At 46.9% G+C, this 27,535-nt stretch overlaps 1 protein-coding gene across 1 annotated transcript in view; it reads left to right on the top strand.

The window, feature by feature from the left end:
• LOC311235202 (LIM and SH3 domain protein 1-like) overlaps nt 1–27,535 on the top strand; it is a 107,256-nt gene that overhangs the window by 51,926 nt on the left and 27,795 nt on the right. Inside the window, exon 4 of the mRNA XM_084322575.1 lies at nt 16,177–16,284. Coding sequence (XP_084178701.1) covers nt 16,177–16,284 — 108 coding nt within the window. The remainder of the gene's footprint in view (nt 1–16,176; nt 16,285–27,535) is intronic.

Genomic DNA, 27,535 nt, shown 5'->3' with positions numbered 1-27,535 from the left:
CAATATGTAAATGTGTAGCTACATTTATTTTACATTACATTAACATTTATACGGTCTTTGGCCCTTTGAGGGCAACCATAATGCTGATGTGGCCCTCTGTGAAAATGAGTTTGACACCCCTGGTCTACAGGGATCAAAGCCAGTCCCGTCAGACAGCAGATTGCTCCACTTAGCCCCTGAGAGCGACGCCCATAATCTCATCAGAGTGGGTGGTCGTCTGAGGAGAGCCCCAGACTTACCGGATGACGTCAAGTACCCGATAGTCTTAAACAGCCGACACAAGGTCACAGAGCTTATCATAAAGAAATACGACGAGGACGTGCATCACGCCGGGGCAGAGAGAGTCTTCGCGGAGATCAGACGTCGTTATTGGATACTGCAAGGGAGAGAAGCAGTACGACGCTTCCAGCGGACTTGTCTAGACTGTCGTAAATGGCGAGCACAGCCCAGTATACCCCGGATGGCTGACCTACCCCCCTGTCGCCTCCGACTCGGCGACAAGCCTTTTCACTCCACCGGTATGGACTGTTTCGGCCCGCTGTATGTAAAGAAAGGAAGAGGGACTGAGAAGCGGTGGGGTATTGTATTCAAATGCATGACCACCCGAGCGATACACATAGAACTCCTTCCAACCATGAGCACAGACTCATTCCTTATGGCCTTCCGGAGATTCACATCGCGGAAAGGGAAACCGTCTATATTATTGTCTGATCACGGGACAAACTTCAAAGAGAGCTGAGAGAGAGCTTCCAAGCTATGGGCCCAGAACTTAAGACCCACCTCGCTCCATATCAGATTGATTTCCAGTTTAACCCCCCGAATGCACCTCACTTCGGTGGAACTTGGGAACGAGAAGTACGTTCAATAAAGACAGCCCTGTACGCCGTGCTTGGGGCCCAGACCGTGGCGGAAGAAGTCCTAACGACAGTCCTCACGGAGATCGAGGGAGTATTGAACTCAAAGCCCCTCGGTTATGTATCAAGTGATGTAGCAGATGTCGACCCAGTCACCCCCAACACTCTCTTGATGGTGCGGCTGGACCCCGCGCTACCACAGACAGTGTACAGGCCTGAAGAAGCGAACGGCCGAAGAATGTGGAGGTACAGTCAAGTATTGGCTGACAAGTTTTGGAACAGTTTCCTACTCCACTATCTACCGTCTCTACAGACCCGCCAGAAATGGGTGAAAGAAAGAGACAATTTGACAGAAGGAACAGTCGTCATGATTATCGACCAGTCACTACCCCGAGCTATGTGGCCGGCCGGCCGCGTAAGCAAAGTGATCACTGGTGCCGACGGAAAGGTCAGAGCGGCAGAAGTGCTCGTCCAAGGGCGGATTATATTTTGCTTTGGTCCTGTAATTGATGGAGCGGAGAATCGCCTACACCCACAATTGTGTGGGATTTACCCTGTGAGGAGCAACGTCGAGCCCGCCTCTCAGAAGCCTGAGGCCGGCTAGCTTTCTTCCATGCGGAGCTGCATGCCACGGAGAACAGCTGTATTCGTCTGCGGATCAAGAGATTATTGCACCGTCTCCTGTACTTGGAGTCTCTTTATCATCGTTGACCCAGACTCTACTACCGACAAATCCTCTCCCCTTGCTGGCTTACAACCGGAGGGACCCTACCAGTATCTCCCGCTACCTTACTAGAGTACCATAGATATAATTCCTAAGATTCAGGTTGTATTATTATCTCCTGTGTAATATGAGAATGGACATACGTTATTGATTTGCCTACGCACATTCCTTTGCCTTATAAGCGCACCTTAAGTAAAGTATATTATGTACTATCATTGCTGCTAATAAATACTTAAACCCAGTTTTGTGTGTAACCGAGTCATTGTGGGAAGTGTTCATCATAAGATACCTGTGTACTGTATGGCCAGTAGTAATGTACATAAGACAGTAGTGGTTTAATGATACCATACTTATTAATACAGTCAGGGAATTGTACCCCTCAGTTACAGTGATCTTTATAAACTAGTTGACTGGCCCATCACTACTCGTCACTGTTATCTTTATAAACTAGTTGACTGGCCCTTCACTACTAATCACTGTAATCTTTGTAAACAAGTTGGCTGGCCCTTCACTACTCATCACTGATCTTTATAAACTAGTTGACTGGCCCTTCACTACTAATCACTGTAATCTTTGTAAACAAGTTGACTGGCCCTTCACTACTCATCACTGATCTTTATAAACTAGTTGACTGGCCCTTCACTACTAATCACTGTAATCTTTGTAAACAAGTTGACTGGCCCTTCACTACTCATCACTGATCTTTATAAACTAGTTGACTGGCCCTTCACTACTCATCACTGTGATCTTTATAAACTAGTTGACTGGCCCTTCACTACTAATCACTGTAATCTTTGTAAACAAGTTGACTGGCCCTTCACTACTCATCACTGATCTTTATAAACTAGTTGACTGGCCCTTCACTACTCATCACTGTGATCTTTATAAACTAGTTGACTGGCCCTTCACTACTAATCACTGTAATCTTTGTAAACAAGTTGACTGGCCCTTCACTACTCATCACTGATCTTTATAAACTAGTTGACTGGCCCTTCACTACTCATCACTGTGATCTTTATAAACTAGGTGACTGGCCCTTCACTACGCATCACTGTGATCTTTATAAACTAGATGACTTCAAGTTCACTGTATCCACTAACAAGTCACCTCAATGGTTGCAACTAGTCTATAAATCAATCCTGGGAAAGATTCCTTGCTATACCCCTCAAACCTCTTGCACATCTCTGACAGCAATTGCCATTTAACTCATTCAGGGCCAAACATGTAATATTACGTGTTTCACCGCCAACGCTTGAGCGCCAAACACGTAATAATAAAACGTAAAAAATACGATCCAGTGATTTCATTATGCTCAACATCCCAAAAGTCTGTACTGTCTTTGGCTGTAATTCCTTCTGTTTTGCTGCAGCAAATGGTTGGAATACACTACAAAATACTAGGCCTGTCCCCGACTAAGGATTTGTATAGTCGACCTTGATTGGCCAAAATTTGCCAATAGTCGATAATTATAAATATTTTATATTATTTTTTATAATATTTTTTTGGATCATTCCATTTGGGCTGTGGGGGGTGCTTAACACAATGGACGCCAGACCGACATATTTCGGGTTAACTTGCCGAACGTTGGGCGCCAAACCCAAGAAAAGTCGGGTTTTCATCGTTATTTATTTTATTCGATATTTCCCTTCATAATTCATCCATCCAGCCTGATGTTATCATTGGGAATGGGTCTGAGATCGCAAACTTCCAATACCGCCGCCTAACGCCTTGCAGCCGCTATTGCACTCCATTTGAAACGATGTGGCTTGTTGTCTGGGCCGAGCTGCGGCGTGTGGACGGGGTCTAAATACTCCGGCAAGACAAGCGCTTATAACACATGCATCGACGAGGGTCGGGCCCCTCCGGTTCGTGTTCTTTTGTGGATTATGTTGGAAACACGATTGTGATCAGTATTTGGAATAGCGATCAGATAATTGGATTATTCTTTTTGCAGTACATCCTAGACAAGGTAAGGACTATATGTTATCAATCTTGTGTTGATCCGATAATTCTTTCCCCGCGATCGGAGCGTGTGTCTGTAATGTACCGTGTAGCGTATTCCGTTGGTGGCGATCGAAGCATAGAAAAACGACCCCCCCCCCACCCTTTCATGCATGCATGATGAAACGTAATACCGATAATCTAGCGTTGATTTCAGATTAATTATTGATCCAGGCGAGAAATGGCACGATTTATAATGAAAGGCAGTAAAACGCTGTTTTGGTGGCGTTTCCTGGGATTACACAGAATCACTCTAAAACTATGTATGGATGAAAAAATTATCTGTTTTTTGCATCTTGACCAGAAGAAACTCACTGACAATCGACTATGTTATTAGATCCATAGCTATAATATTTAATATAGTTTTAGCACTGCAAACACCGGCATTTATCCCCATTGAACAAAGCACTGGCACACAACAGCCATACGCCCACAGCGACCTCTGGCGCTGAACCTGTTAATGTCTGAATTGTGAGGTTTTGTCCGCTGCTCACCAACTTTCTCTGTCTTCTTTAAGCCTACTGTTAGGAATTCCCTACTCACTCTCTCTAGCCCCCACCCTCTCGTTCTTTACTCTCGTTTACTCTCAGTGGCCACACCTGGACTATTATCAATTACCTCTCGCACCTGTGGTGGCAGGCTAATTAGTTCCCCTGTGGGCTTTAAATACCAGGGCTCTTCCCCTCGTTTCGGGTGGGGTCGTGTTGTAAACATGCCGTATCATATTCTCAAACATCTAGACTCTTTCGGGAGGTCCTCTGTTCTGCCTATGCTGTATTGATTCTCCGGCGTAGAGATGTATGCTCCAGCCTTCGCCTGCTGTCGCCGTTGCCTGAGAGTGGGACTGGTCTGCGCTCCCTAGACTTCCACGGGAGGCATCCCAGTCATCCACTTCAGACCCCCCGCGCAGCTGTCGTCCTGACGCACATCCAGACCAGCGCCCGGCGTGAGACGAGGTGCAAGCTTTGGCCACCCGTCGCCGTTTGCCTGGAGGGAGACATTGTACTGCGCTCTCTAATCCTCTACGGGAGGTATTCCAGTGTTCCACTCCAGACCAGCGCGCCAGATGCGCTCAAGCCTTCGCCACCTGTCGCCGTTTGCCTGGAGGGAGACACTGTACTGCGCTCTCTAATCCTCTACGGGAGGTATTCCAGTGTTCCACTTCAGACCTTCGAGCTTGGCACGCTCTCCCGACCAGCGCGCAGACGCGCATCTCCTAGACCTTCGAGCTTGGCACGCTCTCCCGACCAGCGCGCAGACGCGCATCTCCTAGACCTTCGGGCTTGGCACGCTCTCCAGTCACCAGCGCGCAACGCGCATCTGCAAGGGCTTGGCACGCTCTCCAGTCACCAGCGCGCAACGCGCATCTTCAAGGGCTTGGCACGCTCTCCAGTCTCCAACGCGCATTTTTCCAAAGATCCTCGTGCTTGGCACACTCCTCCTCGCAGACGCACCCCGATGCGTCTCTCGGTTCCGACGCGCACACCAAGGTGTGGCGCGCCACTCTGTTCCTCGGCTCCGACAGCGGCTACCCGGTGGACGACACCCTCGCCACCGCCACTGTTCCAGCACTCTGTTCCTCGGCTCCGACAGCGGCTACCCGGTGGACGACACCCTCGCCACCGCCACTGTTCCAGCACTCTGTTCCTCGGCTCCGACAGCGGCTACCCGGTGGACGACACCCTCGCCACCGCCACTGTTCCAGCACTCTGTTCCTCGGCTCCGACAGCGGCTACCCGGTGGACGACACCCTCGCCACCGCCACTGTTCCAGCACTCTGTTCCTCGGCTCCGACAGTCGGCTACCCGGTGGACGACACCCTCGCCACCGCCACTGTTCCAGCACTCTGTTCCTCGGCTCGGACAGCCAGCCACCCGGTGGCGATGCCCTCGCCCCGCTGCTGTCCCTGTACCATTACGCATACGCCTGGGTGAGTTTTGATTGTGATGTCACTCACCCAGCGTAATGCCCCTTGCCCCCTTCCCGCTGCGTTTCCTGTACCATTACGCATACGCCTGGGTGAGTTTTGATTGTGATGTCACTCACCCAGCGTAATGCCTCTTGCCCCCTTCCCGCTGCGTTTCCTGTACCATTACGCATACGCCTGGGTGAGTTTTGATTGTGATGTCACTCTCCCAGCGTAATGCCTCTTGCCCCCGTCCCGCTGCTGTTCCTGTACCATTACGCATACGCCTGGGTGAGTTTTGATTGTGATGTCACTCACCCAGCGTAATGCCCCGTTAGTTCTCACTTAGTTAGTAGTTTGGACATTTCATCTCCCACTCTGTTTTTGTTCTCACTTAGATAGTATTTTTGGACATTACATCTCCCCCTGTGTGTTTGTCACACGAAGATATTATTACTTTGTTTTCTTTGTTTATTTGGACTGTTCTGCATCTGCTCTGTTTGTTCCCTTTTGAATATTAACCCTCTCCTCTGTTCTGCAGAGCGGCCCAGATGTTTTCCCACCAGTCCCCAGTTCCTCCCTGTCCCCAGCCCGCCTCCGCGGGTCTCTGTCCCCAGTTCCTCCCTGTTCCCCAGCCCGCCTCCGCGGGCCTCAGTCCCCTCTGTCCCTAGTTCTCCCCTTTCTAGTTCCACCTAGTTCCTGGTCCCAAGTTCTCCCCTTCTAGTTCCACCTAGTTCCTTGTCCCTAGTTCTCCTAGTCCCCAGTTCTCCTGTTCCCTAGCTCTCCTTGTCCCGACTTCTCCTAGTCTCTAGTTCCTCTGTTCCTTTAACCTTCCCCTAGTGTTCCTTTAACCTTCCCCTAGCGTTCCTTTAATGTTTCCCCTAGCGTTCATTAACCTTCCCTTAGTGTTCCCTTTTCCTGCCCGCCTCTTAAAGGCACCTAGTTATTCCCCTCTTGTTATATTCCTGTATTTGTGTTCTCCCTTAAAGGGACAGTGCCCTTTTTCCCTGTCTCTCAATAAATATCTGTTTCTTGGCAAACCATCATACCTGTCTTGTGTTGTGCGATTGGGGTCGGTTACAAACCATAACAGTACGACCCCACCCCATCGACGACCCCAGCCAGCACAGACGGTGTATGTTGAGTTTGCCTTTTTTTTTCTTGTTCCCTCTAGCTCCCCTCTAGCTTCCTTGTTAGCCCTGTTTAGCTCCCCTCTTAGCCCTGTTTGACCCCCCTGCAGCTTGTTAGGCCTCTACTACCAGCATGGCCCTGTCTGCTAGCTTAGCCCCGGCTGCTAGCACAGCCTCTATGTTTATGCAGCCCTTGCTGCTGGCATGGGCCCTGTAGCTAGCCATGCCCTGGCAGCTAACCCTGTCCCTCAGCAGAGCCCCGGTCTGCTAGCTTGGCCCCGGCTGTTAGCACAGCCTCTATGTTAATGCAGCCTTGCAGCTGGCATAGGCCCTGTAGCTAGCCAGGCCCAAGCAGCTAACCCGGTCCCTCTGCATGGCCTCCACTTTTTTGTGTAGCATCTCACACTGCTAGGACTGCCCTTTCAGCTAGCAAGGTCAGTTTTATCCCCACTGCTAGGACTGCCCTTTCAGCTAGCATGGTCAGTTTATCCCCACTGCTAGGACTGCCCTTTCAGCTAGCAAGGTCAGTTTATCTCCCACTGCTAGGACTGCCCTTTCAGCTAGCAAGGTCAGTTTCTCTCCCACTGCTAGGACTGCCCCTTCAGCTAGCATGGTCAGTTTGCTCCCACTGCTAGGACTGCCCTTTCAGCTGGCAAGGTCAGTATTCCCACTGCTAGGACTGCCCTTTCAGCTAGCAAGGTCAGTTTATCTCACACAGCTAGGACTGTCCTTCCAGCTAGCTTGTTCTCTCATGCTGGTCCAGCCCTGTCTGCCAGCCTAGCTCCGGCAGCTAGCGCAGCCTCTATGTTAATGTAGCAGTACAGCTGGCATAGGCCCTGTAGCTATCAGTGCCTTGGCAGCTACCCTTTCCCCCTGCTAGCCTAGCTCGGCAGCTAGCGCAGCCTCTATGTTGATGTAGCAGTACAGCTAGCATAGGCCCTGTAGCTATCAGTGCCCTGGCAGCTACCCTTTCCCTCTGCTAGCCTAGCTCCGGCAGCTTGCGCAGCCTCTATGTTGATGTAGCAGTACAGCTAGCATAGGCCCTGTAGCTATCAGTGCCCTGGCAGCTAACTTTCCCTCTGCTAGCCCTTTCCCGGTGCTACCATGGTTACCCCTTAGCTACCCTGCTTGCCCCTCAGTTTCTCTAAACCAGTTCTCTAGACCGGTTCTCTAGGCCAGTTCTCTTGGCCAGTTCTCTAGGCCAGTTCTCTAGACCAGTTCCTCTAGACTAGTTCTCTGGACCCAGTTCCTCCTGACCCGGTTCCTCTAGGCCCGGTTTCCTCTAGGCCAGTTCCTCCTGTTGCCCCTCTGCTACCCTAGTTACCCCTCGGCGACCCTGTTTCTTTTGCTAGCCCCACTCTTGTGGTGGCTTCCCCTGCTGGCTTGGCCAGTACCTTTTGTTTTTGTCTTGTTTTGCCCCCTGCCACTCTGTCTGTATTTGTTTTGGGTCGCCAGGTGGCTCCCGTTGAGGGGGGGGTACTGTGAGGTTTTGTCCGCTGCTCACCAACTTTCTCTGTCTTCTTTAAGCCTACTGTTAGGAATTCCCTACTCACTCTCTCTAGCCCCCACCCTCTCGTTCTTTACTCTCGTTTACTCTCAGTGGCCACACCTGGACTATTATCAATTACCTCTCGCACCTGTGGTGGCAGGCTAATTAGTTCCCCTGTGGGCTTTAAATACCAGGGCTCTTCCCCTCGTTTCGGGTGGGGTCGTGTTGTAAACATGCCGTATCATATTCTCAAACATCTAGACTCTTTCGGGAGGTCCTCTGTTCTGCCTATGCTGTATTGATTCTCCGGCGTAGAGATGTATGCTCCAGCCTTCGCCTGCTGTCGCCGTTGCCTGAGAGTGGGACTGGTCTGCGCTCCCTAGACTTCCACGGGAGGCATCCCAGTCATCCACTTCAGACCCCCCGCGCAGCTGTCGTCCTGACGCACATCCAGACCAGCGCCCGGCGTGAGACGAGGTGCAAGCTTTGGCCACCCGTCGCCGTTTGCCTGGAGGGAGACATTGTACTGCGCTCTCTAATCCTCTACGGGAGGTATTCCAGTGTTCCACTCCAGACCAGCGCGCCAGATGCGCTCAAGCCTTCGCCACCTGTCGCCGTTTGCCTGGAGGGAGACACTGTACTGCGCTCTCTAATCCTCTACGGGAGGTATTCCAGTGTTCCACTTCAGACCTTCGAGCTTGGCACGCTCTCCCGACCAGCGCGCAGACGCGCATCTCCTAGACCTTCGAGCTTGGCACGCTCTCCCGACCAGCGCGCAGACGCGCATCTCCTAGACCTTCGGGCTTGGCACGCTCTCCAGTCACCAGCGCGCAACGCGCATCTGCAAGGGCTTGGCACGCTCTCCAGTCACCAGCGCGCAACGCGCATCTTCAAGGGCTTGGCACGCTCTCCAGTCTCCAACGCGCATTTTTCCAAAGATCCTCGTGCTTGGCACACTCCTCCTCGCAGACGCACCCCGATGCGTCTCTCGGTTCCGACGCGCACACCAAGGTGTGGCGCGCCACTCTGTTCCTCGGCTCCGACAGCGGCTACCCGGTGGACGACACCCTCGCCACCGCCACTGTTCCAGCACTCTGTTCCTCGGCTCCGACAGCGGCTACCCGGTGGACGACACCCTCGCCACCGCCACTGTTCCAGCACTCTGTTCCTCGGCTCCGACAGCGGCTACCCGGTGGACGACACCCTCGCCACCGCCACTGTTCCAGCACTCTGTTCCTCGGCTCCGACAGCGGCTACCCGGTGGACGACACCCTCGCCACCGCCACTGTTCCAGCACTCTGTTCCTCGGCTCCGACAGTCGGCTACCCGGTGGACGACACCCTCGCCACCGCCACTGTTCCAGCACTCTGTTCCTCGGCTCGGACAGCCAGCCACCCGGTGGCGATGCCCTCGCCCCGCTGCTGTCCCTGTACCATTACGCATACGCCTGGGTGAGTTTTGATTGTGATGTCACTCACCCAGCGTAATGCCCCTTGCCCCCTTCCCGCTGCGTTTCCTGTACCATTACGCATACGCCTGGGTGAGTTTTGATTGTGATGTCACTCACCCAGCGTAATGCCTCTTGCCCCCTTCCCGCTGCGTTTCCTGTACCATTACGCATACGCCTGGGTGAGTTTTGATTGTGATGTCACTCTCCCAGCGTAATGCCTCTTGCCCCCGTCCCGCTGCTGTTCCTGTACCATTACGCATACGCCTGGGTGAGTTTTGATTGTGATGTCACTCACCCAGCGTAATGCCCCGTTAGTTCTCACTTAGTTAGTAGTTTGGACATTTCATCTCCCACTCTGTTTTTGTTCTCACTTAGATAGTATTTTTGGACATTACATCTCCCCCTGTGTGTTTGTCACACGAAGATATTATTACTTTGTTTTCTTTGTTTATTTGGACTGTTCTGCATCTGCTCTGTTTGTTCCCTTTTGAATATTAACCCTCTCCTCTGTTCTGCAGAGCGGCCCAGATGTTTTCCCACCAGTCCCCAGTTCCTCCCTGTCCCCAGCCCGCCTCCGCGGGTCTCTGTCCCCAGTTCCTCCCTGTTCCCCAGCCCGCCTCCGCGGGCCTCAGTCCCCTCTGTCCCTAGTTCTCCCCTTTCTAGTTCCACCTAGTTCCTGGTCCCAAGTTCTCCCCTTCTAGTTCCACCTAGTTCCTTGTCCCTAGTTCTCCTAGTCCCCAGTTCTCCTGTTCCCTAGCTCTCCTTGTCCCGACTTCTCCTAGTCTCTAGTTCCTCTGTTCCTTTAACCTTCCCCTAGTGTTCCTTTAACCTTCCCCTAGCGTTCCTTTAATGTTTCCCCTAGCGTTCATTAACCTTCCCTTAGTGTTCCCTTTTCCTGCCCGCCTCTTAAAGGCACCTAGTTATTCCCCTCTTGTTATATTCCTGTATTTGTGTTCTCCCTTAAAGGGACAGTGCCCTTTTTCCCTGTCTCTCAATAAATATCTGTTTCTTGGCAAACCATCATACCTGTCTTGTGTTGTGCGATTGGGGTCGGTTACAAACCATAACATGAATGAGTCGACTGAAGGCTTCTTGTCCTCTGCGAAAGCATGCAATTGGTCCACTGATAGATACATCTTGATATTTGTCTAGTGTAGCGGCTCAAACTACGGGTCGCGACCCAAAGTGGGGTCGTGGGTAGGTGACAGTGAGGTCGCGAATTGGCAAGTAAAAAAACCAACAACAAAAAAACAAGTGAAACAAGTAATTCGAATAATATAAGCCTACTGTTCATTCATTACACACGTAGACTATACAGTACGTGCGCGCATGTGTGTGCGCACTGCGGCAGGTGGCCAGGAGCGCGCAACAAGATGGTATAAATATGGAATATTAATACAGTCTATTCCACTATAGATATATCCATGCGATTAGCTTTAGTTCTTATTTATTTATCCACTGTCATTTGCAGTGTTGGTGTAGTGTTTTTATTTATTTTCTGACATCACGATGCCTCTTGAGGCATGACTGTAAATGGAAAACTACATTTTTTATCATACAAATATTGTCATATTTATTTAAATTATGATTAATTAATTCAAAGGAGGCCTGTAGAGTTGACATAAACTAAATCACCATGATTCCTCCCAAATAAAGCCCTTAAGAACATGTTGCACACCAGTCTGTCGACTTACGACTGCTCTTCTAGCGCTCCTAAATCCTGCTCTTAGTTAGGACTGAATCCAGAAGAAGGGACCGTTGGTGAATCCCAAAATCGGCCTGAAAATGTCTTAAATGGCGCTAGGACAAAAAAAAAGTCGGATCTTTTGTCTTAAGTCTGTTGGTGAATGAGACCCATTGTTTCCAGAAGAAACCGCTGTTCGTCAAATGTTTACAAAAGGTTAGAAAGTTACAGGCTACACATAACAGATAGAATGTTGATCAAACGGTTGGAGCTAGCTTAAGGGTCATCCTCTCATGTGGGGAGGTAACCGCTGTTAGCTGTGACTATTGTTCTATTAATCAGTCTGTTGTGTTCTCAGCCTCTTTTGGCTTGCCTGTGTGTGTGTGTGTGTGTGTGTGTGTGTGTGTGTGTGTGTGTGTGTGTGTGTGTGTGTGTGTGTGTGTGTGTGTGTGTGTGTGTGTGTGTGTGTGTGTGTGTGTGTGTGTGTGTGTGTGTGTGTGTGTGTGTGTGTGTGTGTGTGTGTGTGTGTGTGTGTGTGTGTGTGCACGCACTAAGAAAACACACCACATGTGTTAAGTGTTAGCTAGCTTGGTCAGAGGACGCCATGTTGCTCTCTGTCTAGTTGCGTGCAAATTCTCCTGAACTCATCCAATTGAAACAACTGGCTCATCCGGCCGAGAGGTTAAAAGACCTCCAGACTGACCCTGTTACGGAACATGTTGGGTTCAACTCCCATGTCAACTTTTTGTCTCCAAACTTTACACTGTTTCCATTTTTTTTCTTATTATTATTTTTTTCTTATTTTATTTTGGTATTGAAGTTGAGGGTTTGGAAAATACTTTGGTTTGTCTGTGTGGAAAATATTACAGATAGTAAAAAATAAAAAGTTGTATTAACACTTTGAGTGCCACTCATGAAATCATATTGCATCACGCGAGTCTACCCTAGCCTACGCAAGGGCCGCCGGCGATCAGATGTGAAAAAAGCGCCCCCTATCGTCTCCCAGATGACATCAGGGATTTTGGAATGGACTCAATGAAAATGGATGGGGGAAAAAAAATATTCCAGTCCACATTTTCCAGTCCACTGATGCAGCCGGGGTTACCAGAGTTCATTCTGGAGACTCTGAGCCGCGGCAAGCACGAGTTCTACTGTATAAACGTTAGATCTATACACTTTCGAATTTTTTCGAATGGTGATCAGGAATTGGAATATACCAGTTGGATACCATCTGATGTCAGATAAGGAATCTATGTTATCAGTGTTAGGATAATCAGACTCGTTTTGATGAAGATATACGCTTTTTTCTGATATGTGCTCCAGTGGTTTCACTGTAAAATCCATGAGGAAATGAAAACGGCTATTATCAGCGCGCGCCTCGAATGTGCGTGCGTGCACATATACTATTGAGCATCTAGCGTTTATTTGAAAACGATTCATAAATAGGCCGACAAATATCAACGTTCTGGAATATTCCAGTAAAAGGCGATTATCACAGAATGGGCTGTTTTTTACCTCAAAACGGGTGCTTTTCAAAATGCTCTCAAACGGAAATGAAGCGATAAAAAACCAATCTGCCTTGACAGCACTGACTGGAAAATGATTCTTTGATAAGCGACGGGCAGATTAGACACATAGCCATAATTTAAAACATAGATTAGGCGATATTAACGTTAACATTGGCGCCGATGGTGGCATTCAAGCACTAAGTCGTGCGCCCCCTGGTGGCACTGAAAGTGTTAATACAAATTGTTGCATTTGTGGTAAAAATCTGTTTTCAAGGCACATTGAATGCGTATCTATATCAAATATGATGCCAGGAGTCTTGTCTTAATTCTCTCTCCCTCTTTCCTTCATTCTCTTCATCCAACCAACCCTGCTCTTTGTTTATCACCATAAAAAGTCAAGGCACTCAGACGGCATATTCCTCATAGTTAGTACATGACTCATATGTGTGTGTGTGTGTGTATGCGTGTGTATGCGTGTGTGTGTGTGAGTGAGAGAAAAGTAAGGAGGGTTTTGTTTTGTTTGAAATAACCATTTCCTGTCCTGCTTCCTCAGACTATAAGTGCTAATGAAAAAAACATTTGGCCATTGTGTGTGTGTGTGTGTGTGTGTGTGTGTGTGTGTGTGTGTGTGTGTGTGTGTGTGTGTGTGTGTGTGTGTGTGTGTGTGTGTGTGTGTGTGTGTGTGCAGACACGCGTATGTGGGTTTGTGTTTGATTTAGTTCACAGCTCTTGGTGTGAAAGTAGTCCACCTCCGAGACCAATGTTTAGAGTTTCAGTCTTGTGTTTATAAGGCAAGCATCTGAGACCCCCTAGATATTATGTGTCTGCTCGCTTCAATGCCAAATTGTTAGGGATGTCTGATATTATCGGCCTACCGATATCATCAGCCGATATTGGCATTCAAATGTAATATCGGAAATGATCGGTATCGGTTTTCAAAAAAAGAAAAAAAAATTGTTTTACATTTATTTAACCTTTATTTACCCAGGCAAGAAAGAAAGAACAAATTCTTATTTTATTTATTGTCAAAAGTATGCATAATGTTGTGTTCATTCCACGAAAAGAGATATGTAATGTTAATTACCTGAAATTATTCCGTTTTTTGGGGGGGGAAACCCTGCATATATCGGTATCGGAAATTAAGAGTTGGACAATATCGGTATATCGGATATCGGTAAAAAAGCCAATATCGGGGCGCTCCAGTAGCACACCATATAGCGCGCTGAGTTGCGAAGCGGCGGTTCGCTTCCCATACCCGGTGACCATTTGCTGCATGTCTCCCCTACTTCTCCTACCGTTCTCCCTCTCTCCTATGTCGGTCCTGCGTGGCCAGAAAAAGCTGTAAAAATGCTCAAATAAATAAAATAAAAATAAAAAAGCCAATATCGAACATCCCTACTAATTGTGCGTGTACGTGTATATATGAGTGTGTATGTGTGTGTTCAGAACGCAGCAGCCCGCCTGATCTCAAACCTACCGAAGTCGGCCCATGTCACCCCACTTCTTAGGGACCTGCACTGGCTCCCCATTGCCGCACGAATCAGCTTCAAGGCCCTCGACCTGGCATACCGTCCGGCAAAGGGAACCGCTCCCGCCTACATCCGGTCAATGGTCTCTAACTACACACCCTCAAGTTTACACCAGTTTACACCTCGCGCCAGTTTGTGTGACACCAAGTGGGCGCCGCGGACGTCCGCGCATCAGAAAATAGGAGCTTCGCACTTGGACTCTGCTTTGGGTCTGCTTTGAATACCCTTTGGGTCAGCTTTGAGCCCGCGGGAGTCTGCTCCGTGTATGGTCCGCTCGACTATGGGAGGGCCTTTAGCGTCTCCTGTGCAGCAGGACTTCAGTGGCTGAAAAAGCTCTAGGTCTAGATACCGCAGGTCGTGGTCGTGCGTCATAAACACGTGTTTATTTATAAATATATACGCCCTGAAACTCGCACCCTCGTACCTTGATTGATTGATTGATTGAACATTTTATTTAACAGATTGCAGAAGGGGTACAATACAGTACAGCTCAATACACACAATTGTTAAGGGGATGCAGACCAGAGAAAGACTTTCGTCTTGTTTACATCAGGGTCCCCCATTTTCAATTCATATGGACATATATGACATACACAACATACAGGTATACAGATATAAAAATCTAAACATCTAATCTAATCATGACATTTATGACATACATGACATACAGATATACAGTACTGTTACATTTGTGACATACAAGATATGCAAATATACCGTACTGTTAAACAGATCCTAATCTATAGTAATCTATAGACTGAAAGATGTGTGCAAGCAGAGAGGTCAGACTCATTGCGTAATGTGTCTGTTACATTTATGAATCCTGGACAAAGTAATGACGTGCTCCATTCTGTTCTGTTTGGAGAGGACACCGTGGGCCGACACAGAGGCATGAGCCTGTCAGTGCTGTTTATTTAGGAGACTGGGGGAGTTCACTTGCCTTAAAAGGTTCTGGCTTTGATCCGTCAGGGGTATGTGGTTCCCGAGGCAGGGGCCGTAACCACTACACCATCTCTGGGCACCAATTTGAATTTTGTTTTTTTTATGTAGGCCTGCTTTTTGTGTCATGTGTTTCTCTATGCGTTGGTGGTATAGTGGTGAGCATAGCTGCCTTCCAAGCAGTTGACCCGGGTTCGATTCCCGGCCAACGCATCTGTTGCTTTTCTCCCGTATTTCCCCAGAGGGGATTAATAAAGGAACACTTGACTTGTATTTGTAATTTTGAGCGTCACTAAAATTAAAGTGATACTAAAATACCTTCCTATGGTAGTGGCTGTGAATCACTTATTTGCACTTTAATGCCGCCCATTAACATGCATTGAGTTGTACTTTTACAAGTTCAGACATTCATCTAGGTCCTGAGTGAGTACATATATGAACACCCTGACTGACTGATGAGCAGGGGAATGAATGTAAGCCAGCGTTGCACATATTCAGTGTTTTTCCAGTCTGTAGTACTTAAAGGGATAGGGCACTTTTTTAAAGAAGCATTCTGGATTTGACATAAACTTGAAGTCACAATGTCCCCGGATTTCCTCCAAAAAAATCCGCTCTCTCACTAAAGATGAAATGTACCTGATGGGCATGGCTCCATACAGCTGGTTATCTTGTCTAAAATGTTAATACAATTTATTTTGTTAGAAGTCTTTAGCTAGTTCATAACATCAATAAAAACCCATACTCTGTTTTGCTTTAACACCATTTTGTTACAGTCGACTAGGTGTGCACTTAACATCTTTTTATGGAACAAAACATCAAAAATGTATTTATGCTATGTAATAATTTTTAAATGTGTGTGTGTGTGTGTGTGTGTGTGTGTGTGTGTGTGTGTGTGTGTGTGTGTGTGTGTGTGTGTGTGTGTGTGTGTGTGTGTGTGTGTGTGTGTGTGTGTGTTTTTGCAGGCGCTGTACAAGGAGGAGTTTGAGAAGAACAAAGGAAAGGGCTTCAGCGTGGTGGCCGACACTCCGGAGATGCAGAGAGTAAAGAAAACACAGGACCAGATCAGCAACGTAAGTTCCGTTCTCTTATAGTAACACTACTATACTAGGGGTGTAAATGTTTGACCCCACAACGATTTGATTCGATTACGATTCTTCTTCAGGCAACGATTCAATGCATCATGCAGGGGTGTAAATATTTGACCACGATTCGATGCGATTCGATTAGATTAATTTGCAATCAGTTAATTCCCCCCAAAAATGTTAATACACAAATGTGGCTGGGGGAACTGATTCACTCAGCATGAATGGACTATAGGTCAATAATAGGGGTGTAAATATTTGATTAATTTAGATTACGATTCTTCAGGCAACGATTCAATGCATCATGAAATCTCTTCATTTGACCAAGATTCGATTTGATGTGATTCGACCTTAGGATTGATGCATTGTTACACCCCTATACTATACTATACTCCATTAATTCACCGCTTCTCGGGTCACCCATCCATCTGGGTGCATCATCGTCATTTCACTATTCAGATTACAGTCATGTTATTTTCACATTAGATTTTCAGACCAATTCTATATCTACCTATGTATCTTAAACATTTATACAGTAGCTTTTATATTTCTGGCACAAATTCATGCTGCTAGTGCACCTGGCACACGTTAATGTCCCCATGGGCCGGACACGTCTTCTTTAAACAAGTCAAGAAGAAACATAACAATAAGTCAAGAACAAAACAAGAACACCATAAGGTCCAACAAATTTAAAATAAATGCAAAATAAATTAATGAATGCAAACACTCCCAGACATACCGCACGTGAAGGTAAGGAAAAACTCACTAAAACCTAACAATAGGAAAAAATGCACCACAGGCAGTGTGGAGGAGAGAAACCTTAGAAGGGCCATTCAAGGGGGGATCTCCCTTCTTAGATGTCGGTGATAGTAGTGTTGCAGACAGACAGTTGGTAAGCATGCACTCATGTGTGTAGTGAAACACAGATGAGTGCATGCAATAGCAACTGAATATTTTGAAAAATTAAAGATAGAGCTGATAGCGATAGCAACTGAACATTTTGAAAGATTAAAGATAGAGCTGATAGCGGATCTATTTGAGGCACAGGGGCGGCGCAAAGAGGGTCGCGTCCTCCCCGTCTTAATCACGGGACATTCAACACTCCGGTCATCGCTCCGAGACAGCCGGATACAGGGAGATGGGGACGGCGCAGAGAGGGTCGCAACCTCCCTGTCATCATCGCGGTACGTCCAGCACTCCGGTCATCACTACGAGACGGCCGGAGACAGGGAGACAGGAGGGCACGCAGAGAGGGTCGCATCCTCCCGGTCTTCATCACGGGACGTCCGACACTCCGGTCAACACTCCGGGACAGCAACTCACAGGGAGACGGGACAGGCGTTAGACAGCTCGCGTGATTGTAATGGGCGGACATAGCAATAGATACAAGTGGTAAGCATATATGTGAATAGAATAGATATATGAAGTAAGCATATTATGTGAATAGAAGTACTTAACCCAGCAATGAAACCACGTTGACAGACCACAAACCATGTTGACAGACCACGGACAGAAGACGGTAAGGAGCTGATCCAAGGCCTCAGTCGTGCACGTAGAGCAGTCACTGCAATCTTGGCCAAGACCCCGAGACATCCATCACCTTGGTCAGCACTACGAGACAAGCACTCAGAGAGATGGGGGGGGGGGTTGGGACAGGGGCTAGAGAGTTCCCATGTTTGTAGTGGGCGGAGATGGAGCAACAGATACATGCAGTGAGCACATGCACACATGGCGACAGCAGAACCACAGTATACAAGAAAATTGTGAAATAGAGCAATAGATAGAACCACTGCAAGCGTATGGACACAGGGTGAGATACGAGACAACAGCCCAGGGCCGCACGCCCCGTGGGGGCAGGAGGAGCCACTCAGAAGGTTCAGCACTGCAGGCCAGACAGAAGGCGACACGAAGCCATTCCACGAGACCGGCCGAGACAGAGACAGAGGCCAAAAGGTTCTCCCATGTCTGCAGAAAAGCAGACATGGGAGAAAATAGACATCCTAACTGCTGATGGAGACTCAGTGTTCAGGGTAACAGAGCATGAGGTGAGGAGGACCTTTAAAAAAGTGAATATCAGGAAGGCAGCAGGACCGGATGGCATCACTGGCCGTGTCCTAAAAGTCTGTGCCGACCAACTGGCCCCGGTATTCACTGACATATTTAACCTGTCCTTAGAACAGGCTGTCATCCCCACCTGCTTGAAGAAGTCCACTATGATCCCTGTACCTAAAAAATCCAAGCCTGCTTGCCTCAACGACTACCGCCCTGTAGCTCTCACCTCCATAGCCATGAAGTGCTTTGAGAAGCTAGTAAAGGGCTACATCTGCTCCTCCCTCCCCATCAACCTGGACCCCCTGCAATTTGCATACCGCCCCAACAGGTCCACGGAGGACGCCATAGCCCATGTGCTGCACACACAGCAGCATCACACCTGGACAAGAGGCAGGGGAACTATGTGAGAATGCTATTCATCGACTACAGCTCAGCATTCAATACCATAGTCCCCTCCAAACTCATAGCCAAGCTCAGGGACCTGGGCTTGAACTATGACCTCTGCCAGTGGGTCTTGGACTTCCTGACGGGCAGACCCCAGGTGGTGAGAGCAGGCAACTGCACCTCCTCATCCATCACCCTCAACATAGGGGCCCCCCAGGGCTGTGTTCTGAGTCCCCTCCTCTACTCCCTGTACACACATGACTGTGTGGCTCAGCGGAACAACAACACAATCATCAAATTTGCTGACGACACAGTAGTGGTGGGCCTGATCTCTGCAAACAACGAGAGGGCCTACCTGGAAGAGGTCAAGGTCCTGGCGGGATGGTGCCAGGAGAACAGCCTCTCCCTGAACGTCAGCAAAACAAAGGAGATGATTGTGGACTTTAGGAGGTCGGGGGTCAGGGACTACAGCCCCCTCAGCATCGACGGGGCACCGGTTGAGAGAGTGAACAGTTTTAAGTACCTCGGAGCCCACATATCCGAGGACTTGACATGGACCACACACATTGACAGTGTTGTGAAGAAGGCACGACAATGCCTCTACTTCCTCAGGCGCCTAAGGAAGTTCCAAGTCAGTCAGAAGATCCTTAAGAACTTCTACTCATGTACAATAGAGAGCATCCTGACTGGCAATATCACCTCCTGATTTGGGAATAGCACTGCACAAGACCGTAGCAGACTACAGAGAGTGGCACTTTCAGCCGAACGCACAATTGGAGGGGGGCTTCCCACTCTCCAGAACATTTACAACAAGCGGTGCAGGGGTAAGGCTGAGAGAATTATCAAAGACTCCAGCCACCCAAACAACTGCCTCTTTGAACTGCTGCGGTCAGGCAAGCGATACCGGAGTCTCATGGCAAGCACAGAAAGACTCAGAAGAAGCTTCTATCCCCAGGCCATCAGGTTGCTCAACGAACAATAACACTATGCAACAACCATCAAATGCACTCACAACGCACACATCCACACGCACACACTCACTTTAAACAAACAACACACTGCAGCACCCACTCTCCACACTTTAGAACACCTAAACACACTTTATATTTATTGGTAAAGAATTTGCACAACCCATACCTCAGTACACCTTACTGTAAATTGTACCTAAATTGTACCTCATCCCATTTCTGCTGTGCACTATATAGTATATTGTATATTAGTATATTGCATAGTATATTGTATATTGTATGGTAACTCAGTTACTTCTATTCTGCATCGAACGAATTGTACATATGTATATACTGAACACTGTGTCTACGTACGTGACTTCTATTTTTACTTCCATTTTTACATGCTATACTATTTTATTTTATACTTATCTTGTCTAGCACAGTCTCTGGAGCGTAACAGAAAGAAGCATTTTGTATAAAAGTATTCTGTACTTCTGTATGACAACTATTAAAGAAACTTGAAACTTGAAACTAAACTAGACAGATTAATCTAAAGGTCAGTCCCCGACCAGGTGAGATCAGGGTAGGTTGAAGGAGAGAGAGAAAAGATGGGTCTTTAGCAGGGATTTAAAAGCTTCGACAGAGCAGGCGCCCCTGACGACAGCAGGTAATTTGTTCCACAGGTAGGGAGCGCGGTAGACAAAGGCTCTGTGGCTGGCGTATTTCTTTTTAACCCTAGGAATCGATAGAAGCCCCGCATTTTTGTGAGCGCAGAGCACGAGCGGGCGAGTATCGGGAGATGAGATCGGATAGATAGAGCGGTGCAAGCCCATTTAAAATTTTGTAGGTGAGGAGTAACACTTTAAAGTCAGATCGGGCTTGAATAGGAAGCCAGTGTAGGGCGGACAAAACTGGTGTGATGTGATCAAATTGTCTAGTTCTAGTTAGTATCCGTGCAGCCGCATTTTGCACTTATCTGTGTTTCATTACACATACTGTATGAGTGCATGCTTAACTGTTCGCCTGTTTTATTGCAACACTACTATCACCAACATCTAAGAAGGGAGATCCCCCCTTGAATGGCCCTTCTAAGGTTTCTCTCCTCCACATTGCCTGTGGTAAATGTTTTCCTATCGCTCACAGTAAATTTTGCAGAGTAAATTTTACTCAAACTCAGTTTGAGTAAAATTTACTCTGCGAAATTGACTGTGTTGGTTTTAGTGAGTTTTTCCTTACCTTTGCGTTGCATTTATTAAAAATAATTTGGACTTTGTGGTGTTTTTGTTTTGTTCTTGCTTTATTGTGATGTTTCTTCTTGACTTGTTTAACTCATTGACTGCCAGGGATTAGCCTTATCCTGTAGTAGCTACCGCCACCGCTGTAAACGATGGGAGTCGCTCACCTGTTTGCAGGGCTATAACTATATAAATATTATAGCTATGGATGCAATACTATGGCCCATTTGACATTGAGTATTTTTTCCATCCATACATTCCCGTTTTATGCCGTTTATGCCGTATCTATCTATCTATCTATCTATCTATCTATCTATCTATCTATCTATCTATCTATCTATCTATCTATCTATCTATCTATCTATCTATCTATCTATCTATCTATCTATCTATCTATCTATCTATCTATCTATCTATCTATCTATCTATCTATCTATCTATCTATCTATCTATCTATCTATCTATCTATCTATCTATCTATCTATCTATCTATCTATCTATCTATCTATCTATCTATCTATCTCACAACCAGAGGGGATTGTGAGGTCCATTTTAGAAAGACCGCCTTCAGCAAAAATTGTCTATCGATAAAGGGAAGTGGAACATGGAACAGCCTTCCGGTCCCCTTAAGGGAATGTCCCACCCTGTCCACCTTTAAGGGCCAACTCAGGAAATGGCTGTTAGACAGCCAAATATGCACTCATTAGGGATGTTAGTGATATTGTACTGACTGAATGTCATGTTAGTGTGGTCATGTCAGTGATGTCAGTTTTTATGAATGAACGTTGTATGGTCCGTTTTGTGTTTGTTTTATGTTAGGACTACGGGTGGAAATTAGCCCTGTGCTATTCCCGGCATATTTACGTCCTTATCATGCTGTGATGTTATGCATACACATGTAAATGATGTTCATTAATTTGCATTGTCCTTAATAAACAAATCTTAATCTATCTATCTATCTATCTATCTATCTATCTATCTATCTATCTATCTATCTATCTATCTATCTATCTATCTATCTATCTATCTATCTATCTATCTATCTATCTATCTATCTATCTATCTATCTATTCAAGTTTCAAGTTTCAAGTTTCTTTAATAGTTGTCATACAGAAGTACAGAATACTTTCATACAAAATGCTTCTTACTGTTACGCTCCAGAGACTGTGCTAGACAAGATAGTATCAAATAACATAGTAGCATGTAATTTAGAAGAAGAAAATGAGGTCACAGTGTTCGGTATAGACATATGTACAATGTTCTGAGTTACCATATAATATACAATACTATGCAGTGTACTAATGTACAGTACTATCTAGTGCAAAGCAGAAATGGGATGAGGTACAATGTAGGTACAATTTACAGTAAGGTGTACGAGTTGTAGTGCAATCCTTCATCAATAAATATAAAGTGTGGGGAGTGGGTGCTACAGTGTGTTTGTTTAAAGTGGGTGTGTGCTATAAAGTGTGTGGAGTGGGTGCTACAGTGTGTTTGTTTAAAGTGAGTGTGTGCGTGTGGATGTGTGTGCTATGTGCGTTTGGTGGTTGTTGTTGTGTAGTGTTCATTCATTGTTCGTTTAGCAGCCTGATGGCCTGGGGATAGAAGCTTCTTCTGAGTCTTTCTGTGCTCGCCTTGAGACTCCGGTATCGCTTGCCTGACCGCAGCAGTTCAAAGAGGCAGTTGTTCGGGTGACTGGAGTCTTTAATGATTCTCTTAGCCTTGCCCTTGCAACGCTTGTTGTAAATGTTCTGGAGGGTGGGGAGCCCCCCTCCAATTGTGCGTTCGGCTGAACGTGTCACTCTTTGTAGTCTGCTTCGGTCTTGTGCAGTGCTATTCCCAAACCAGGAGGTGATGTTGCCGGTCAAGATGCTCTCTATTGTACATGAGTAGAAGTTCTTAAGGATCTTCTGACTGACTTGGTACTTAAAGCTGTTGACTCTCTCAACCGGTGCCCCGTCGATGCTGAGGGGGCTGTAGTCCTTGACCCCCGACCTCCTGAAGTCCACAATCATCTCCTTTGTTTTGCTGACGTTCAGGGAGAGGCTGTTTTCCTGGCACCATCCCGCCAGGACCTTGACCTCTTCCAGGTAGGCCCTCTCGTCGTTGGCAGAGATCAGGCCCACCACCACTGTGTCGTCAGCAAATTTGATGATTGTATTGCTACTCCGCTGAGCCACACAGTCGTGTGTGTACAGGGAGTAGAGGAGGGGACTCAGAACACAGCCCTGGGGGGCCCCTATGTTGAGGGTGATGGATGAGGAGGTGCAGTTGCCTGCTCTCACCACCTGGGGTCTGCCAGTCAGGAAGTCCAAGACCCACTGGCAGAGGTCATAGTTCAAGCCCAGGTCCCTGAGCTTGGCTATGAGTATGGAGGGGACTATGGTATTGAATGCCGAGCTGTAGTCGATGAATAGCATTCTCACATAGTTCCCCAGCCTCTTGTCCAGGTGTCCAGATAGATCTATCTATCTATCTATCTATCTATCTATCTATCTATCTATCTATCTATCTATCTATCTATCTATCTATCTATCTATCTATCTATCTATCTATCTATCTATCTATCTATCTATCTATCTATCTATCTATCTATCTATCTATCTATCTATCTATCTATCTATCTATCTATCTATCTATCTATCTATCTATCTATCTATCTATCTATCTATCTAATGCCTTATAAGGAAAATAGCAGATCAAGTTTTAAAATGTCAAGGTGTCCCTTTAAGTGAACAAAACTGCAAGGCAGTAAATGTAGACATGTCCAGCTGCGGTCAAGAGGCTAAATGTAGACATGTCCAGCTGCGGTCAAGAGGCTAAATGTAGACATGGCCAGCTGCGGTCAAGAGGCTAAATGTAGACATGTCCAGCTGTGGTCAAGAGGCTAAATGTAGACATGTCCAGCTGGGGTCAAGAGGCTAAATGTAGACATGTCCAGCTGCGGTCAAGAGGCTAAATGTAGACATGTCCAGCTGCGGTCAAGAAGCTAAATGTAGACATGTCCAGCTGCGGTCAAGAGGCTAAATGTAGACATGTCCAGCTGCGGTCAACAAGTCCATCTTTTTATTCGTAGAAAATAAATCCTTGGAGTCACATTATGTCTCCCTTATGGCGTTCCGCAAGGCTCCAACTTGGCCCCAATACTATTTTCCATATGCATGCTCCCCCTAGCTGAAATAATTCAGAAACATAATATCTCATTTTTATGCTGATGACACACAGTTATATCTTCCCCTAAAGCCCAATAATACTTCCAACCTCGACAATCTGAGATCCTGCATTGAGGACATAAAATCATGTCTCACAATTGTCTTCAACTAAATGAAAAGAAAAGAAAATCATTCTGTTTGGTCCTCCCAAATCGAACAAGCTCATCACAGATAGCTTAGGTCAGCTTTCCACCTATGTCAAGCCCCATGTCAAGAGCCTTGGGGTCATTTTGACTCTGCTTTTAAATTTGACAAACAGGTAAACTCCCTTATTCATCACTTCACATCTGGATTATTGTAATTCCCTGTACACAGGCATCAGCCAAACATCCTTATCCAGTCTCCAGTTGGTTCAGAACTCCCGCCTCAAAACCCACCTCTACTCCATAGCATTTGACTAGGATTAATCCCCGCTCCCTTCTCTCTACAATTTTCTCTGTCAGCCTATAGTGCTTATTCTGTCCCCTTGTGTTGCTGTTCTGTGTTCTGTACAGTGTCCAGCTACTCTATTGTCATTCCCTGTGTCTTATGTCTTACCGTACTGTCTGTTGCATAGTACCTGTACACAAATCAAATCAAATCAAATAAAATGTATTTATAAGGCCCGACAACACACGTTAATGTCCCCATGGGCCCTACAGGTCTTCTTTAAACAAGTCAAGAAGAAAACATAACAATAAGTCAAGAACAGAACAAGAACACCATAAGGTCCAAACATTTTTAGATGAATGCAAACAATTTAAATAAAAAATTAAAGAATGCAAGCACTCCCAGACATACCACACGCGAAGGTAAGGAAAAACTCACTAAAACCTAACAATAGGGAAAAAAGCTCCACAGGCAGTGTGGAGGAGAGAAACCTTAGAAGGGCCATTCAAGGGGGGATCTCCCTTCTTAGATGTTGGTGATAGTAGTGTTGCAGACAGACAGTTGGTAAGCATGCACTCATGTGTGTAGTGAAACACAGATGAGTGCATGCAATAGCAACTGGACATTTTGAAAGATTAAAGATAAAGCAAATAGCGATAGCAACTGAACATTTTGAAAGATTAAAGATAGAGCTGATAGCGGATCTATTTGAGGCACAGGGGGCGGCGCAAAGAGGGTCACGTCCTCCCCGTCTTAGTCACGGGACATTCAACACTCCGGTCATTGCTCAGGGACAGCCGGAGACAGGGAGATAGGGGGCGGTGCAGAGAGGGTCGCGAACTCCCCGACATCATCGCGGGACGTCCGGCACTCCGGTCACCACTACGAGACCTCCGGAGACAGGGGGGCACGCAGAGGGGGTCGCAACCTCCCGGCCTTCATCACGGGATGTCCGTGACCCCTCTGTATTACTGCTGAATGATGTTTTTGAGTGTGCAGTACATCCACAGCTAAAGAGATTGGTTTTATCGGGTATCACAGTGGCTAAAAAGCTGATAGCATCACGATGGTTCCAACCGGAAAAAATGTGCCGAAATGTCTGGATTATTACATATCTCGATGTGATCTATCAAGAAATATCTACAGCAAGAATTTTGGGTCTCAATGAATCCAAAATGACATTGTGGTTAGAAGTGGTGGAGAAAATAAAAGCTAGCATATAATGGTAATGTCTGGTTAGGAGCGAGGGAAAGTGGATGGATTATCCAATGGGGGGTCCGGGAGGGGGGGGTACGAGCTGGAGCATATGTGTGTAGGTTTTTAGATAACAGGTATTAAGGGTATATCCTATATATGACAATTAACTAAAATGTGATTTCATTGGATGTGCACTGTCAACTAATGCTTGTATATCTTATCGTGTGTTGTCATGTTTGTTTATGTGTTTGTTTAAAAAATAATAAAAAATAAAATACAAAAAAAAATTAAGAACTATAGACATAGTCACACAGTGGAACAGAGGACAATACAACATGACACAAGACAGGATGGTCAGTCAATACAGTAGGACCACAAGACACTAGGAGTATACAACAGACGATACAGTATGACATAGGACAGTAGACAATATGTTATGACACAAAGACTATACAGCCGACAATATAGTAATACATAGGAGACTAGACGATATGTTTTTTTTATCCACCTTTTCTCCTCTTTTTCAATTTTTCTCCCATCCACTGTGCCAATTCCTCCCTCCCCTGTCTTGAAGGTTGCTCGCAGATGCCCCCCACTGGCCGGTTGTAGGGAGGATAGAAGCCTTGCATCACGTGTCCCCTCCGATACACGAGGAGGCAGCCTGTCACATCTTTTCACCTGCCAGCGCGGACTCTCATTGGCGAGGTGTAACGTGTGGGAGGCTCACACTACCCCCGCCATTTCCTGTCTCTGCTGTGCAGGCGTCCCCAACCGAACTGTAGGAGTCGCTGTCCACAACGTCCAGATTACCACCCATCGTCTTCCACCCGCTAACTCTGCCAATTGAGTTAGTATGACGGCTGGCCCAAGCCAGAGGCAATGGCGACAGCCGGAGTCGAACCTGGTGTATCTTGCGTTGGTGATGAGTGCAAGGTCCGCTGCGCCACCCAGCCGCCCCTACTAGATGATATGTTATAGCAGTAGGCATCGGCCATGATTACAACAGGTATAATCACCTCCGGAATCTTTCCGGTATCACGCTGAAGACTCTAGCAGGAGCACTCATTCAAGGGTACTACGACTATGCTTGCACCTCATGGTACCAAAGCACCTCAAAGGCACTAAAAAACAAATTACAAACATCTCAAAACAAGCTAGTCAGACTACTACTTGACCTGACTCCTAGAACCCACCTCACCCCTGCCCACTTTGACAACCTAGGATGGCTTAGAGTAGACGACAGAGTACAGCAACTTGCAATGGGCCTGGTCTACAAGATACACTACGCGACCAAGGTACCCATGTACATGTCAAAATACTTCCCAAAGGTCAGTGAATACCACGATCACAACACCAGAGGGAGCTCCACAAATCATGTAAAACCCAGATTCGGCTCAAACAAGGGACTAAACACGTTTCGCAATTATGCCACATCAATGTGGAACGCCCTGCCTAAAGCTGTAAAGGAATGTGAATCACTACCCACCTTCAAAAACACTCTCAAAAAACACCTACGTGAGACTGCAATTCGAAACTGGCCCCTACAAATGTCCTAACCTAGTTGTACAGTAAATGACCAAGTAAGGCTTTGTCAACATTCCAATGTACAGTGTAAAATGTGTATGTGTCCCCTACCCAACCCCCCCCCCCCCCCCACCTCCAATGTACAGCCCTCACCCAACCCACCCAACCCCACCCCACCAACCTCCTCCAATGTACAGTTTCTACGCCAAATGTATATACACTCCTTTTCTGGACACTTTTGTATCACAAACAGTACTGCATTTGCAAATCTGATATGTCATAAATGTATAGATGTAGCAGTACTGTCTATCTGTATGTC

Source organism: Notolepis coatsorum (assembly GCF_963971535.1).
Source record: "Notolepis coatsorum genome assembly, chromosome: 10".
NCBI classification, from domain to species: domain Eukaryota; kingdom Metazoa; phylum Chordata; class Actinopteri; order Aulopiformes; family Paralepididae; genus Notolepis; species Notolepis coatsorum.
Note: the sequence above shows the minus strand (reverse complement) of the source record. Positions and strands in the feature narration are given on the sequence as shown.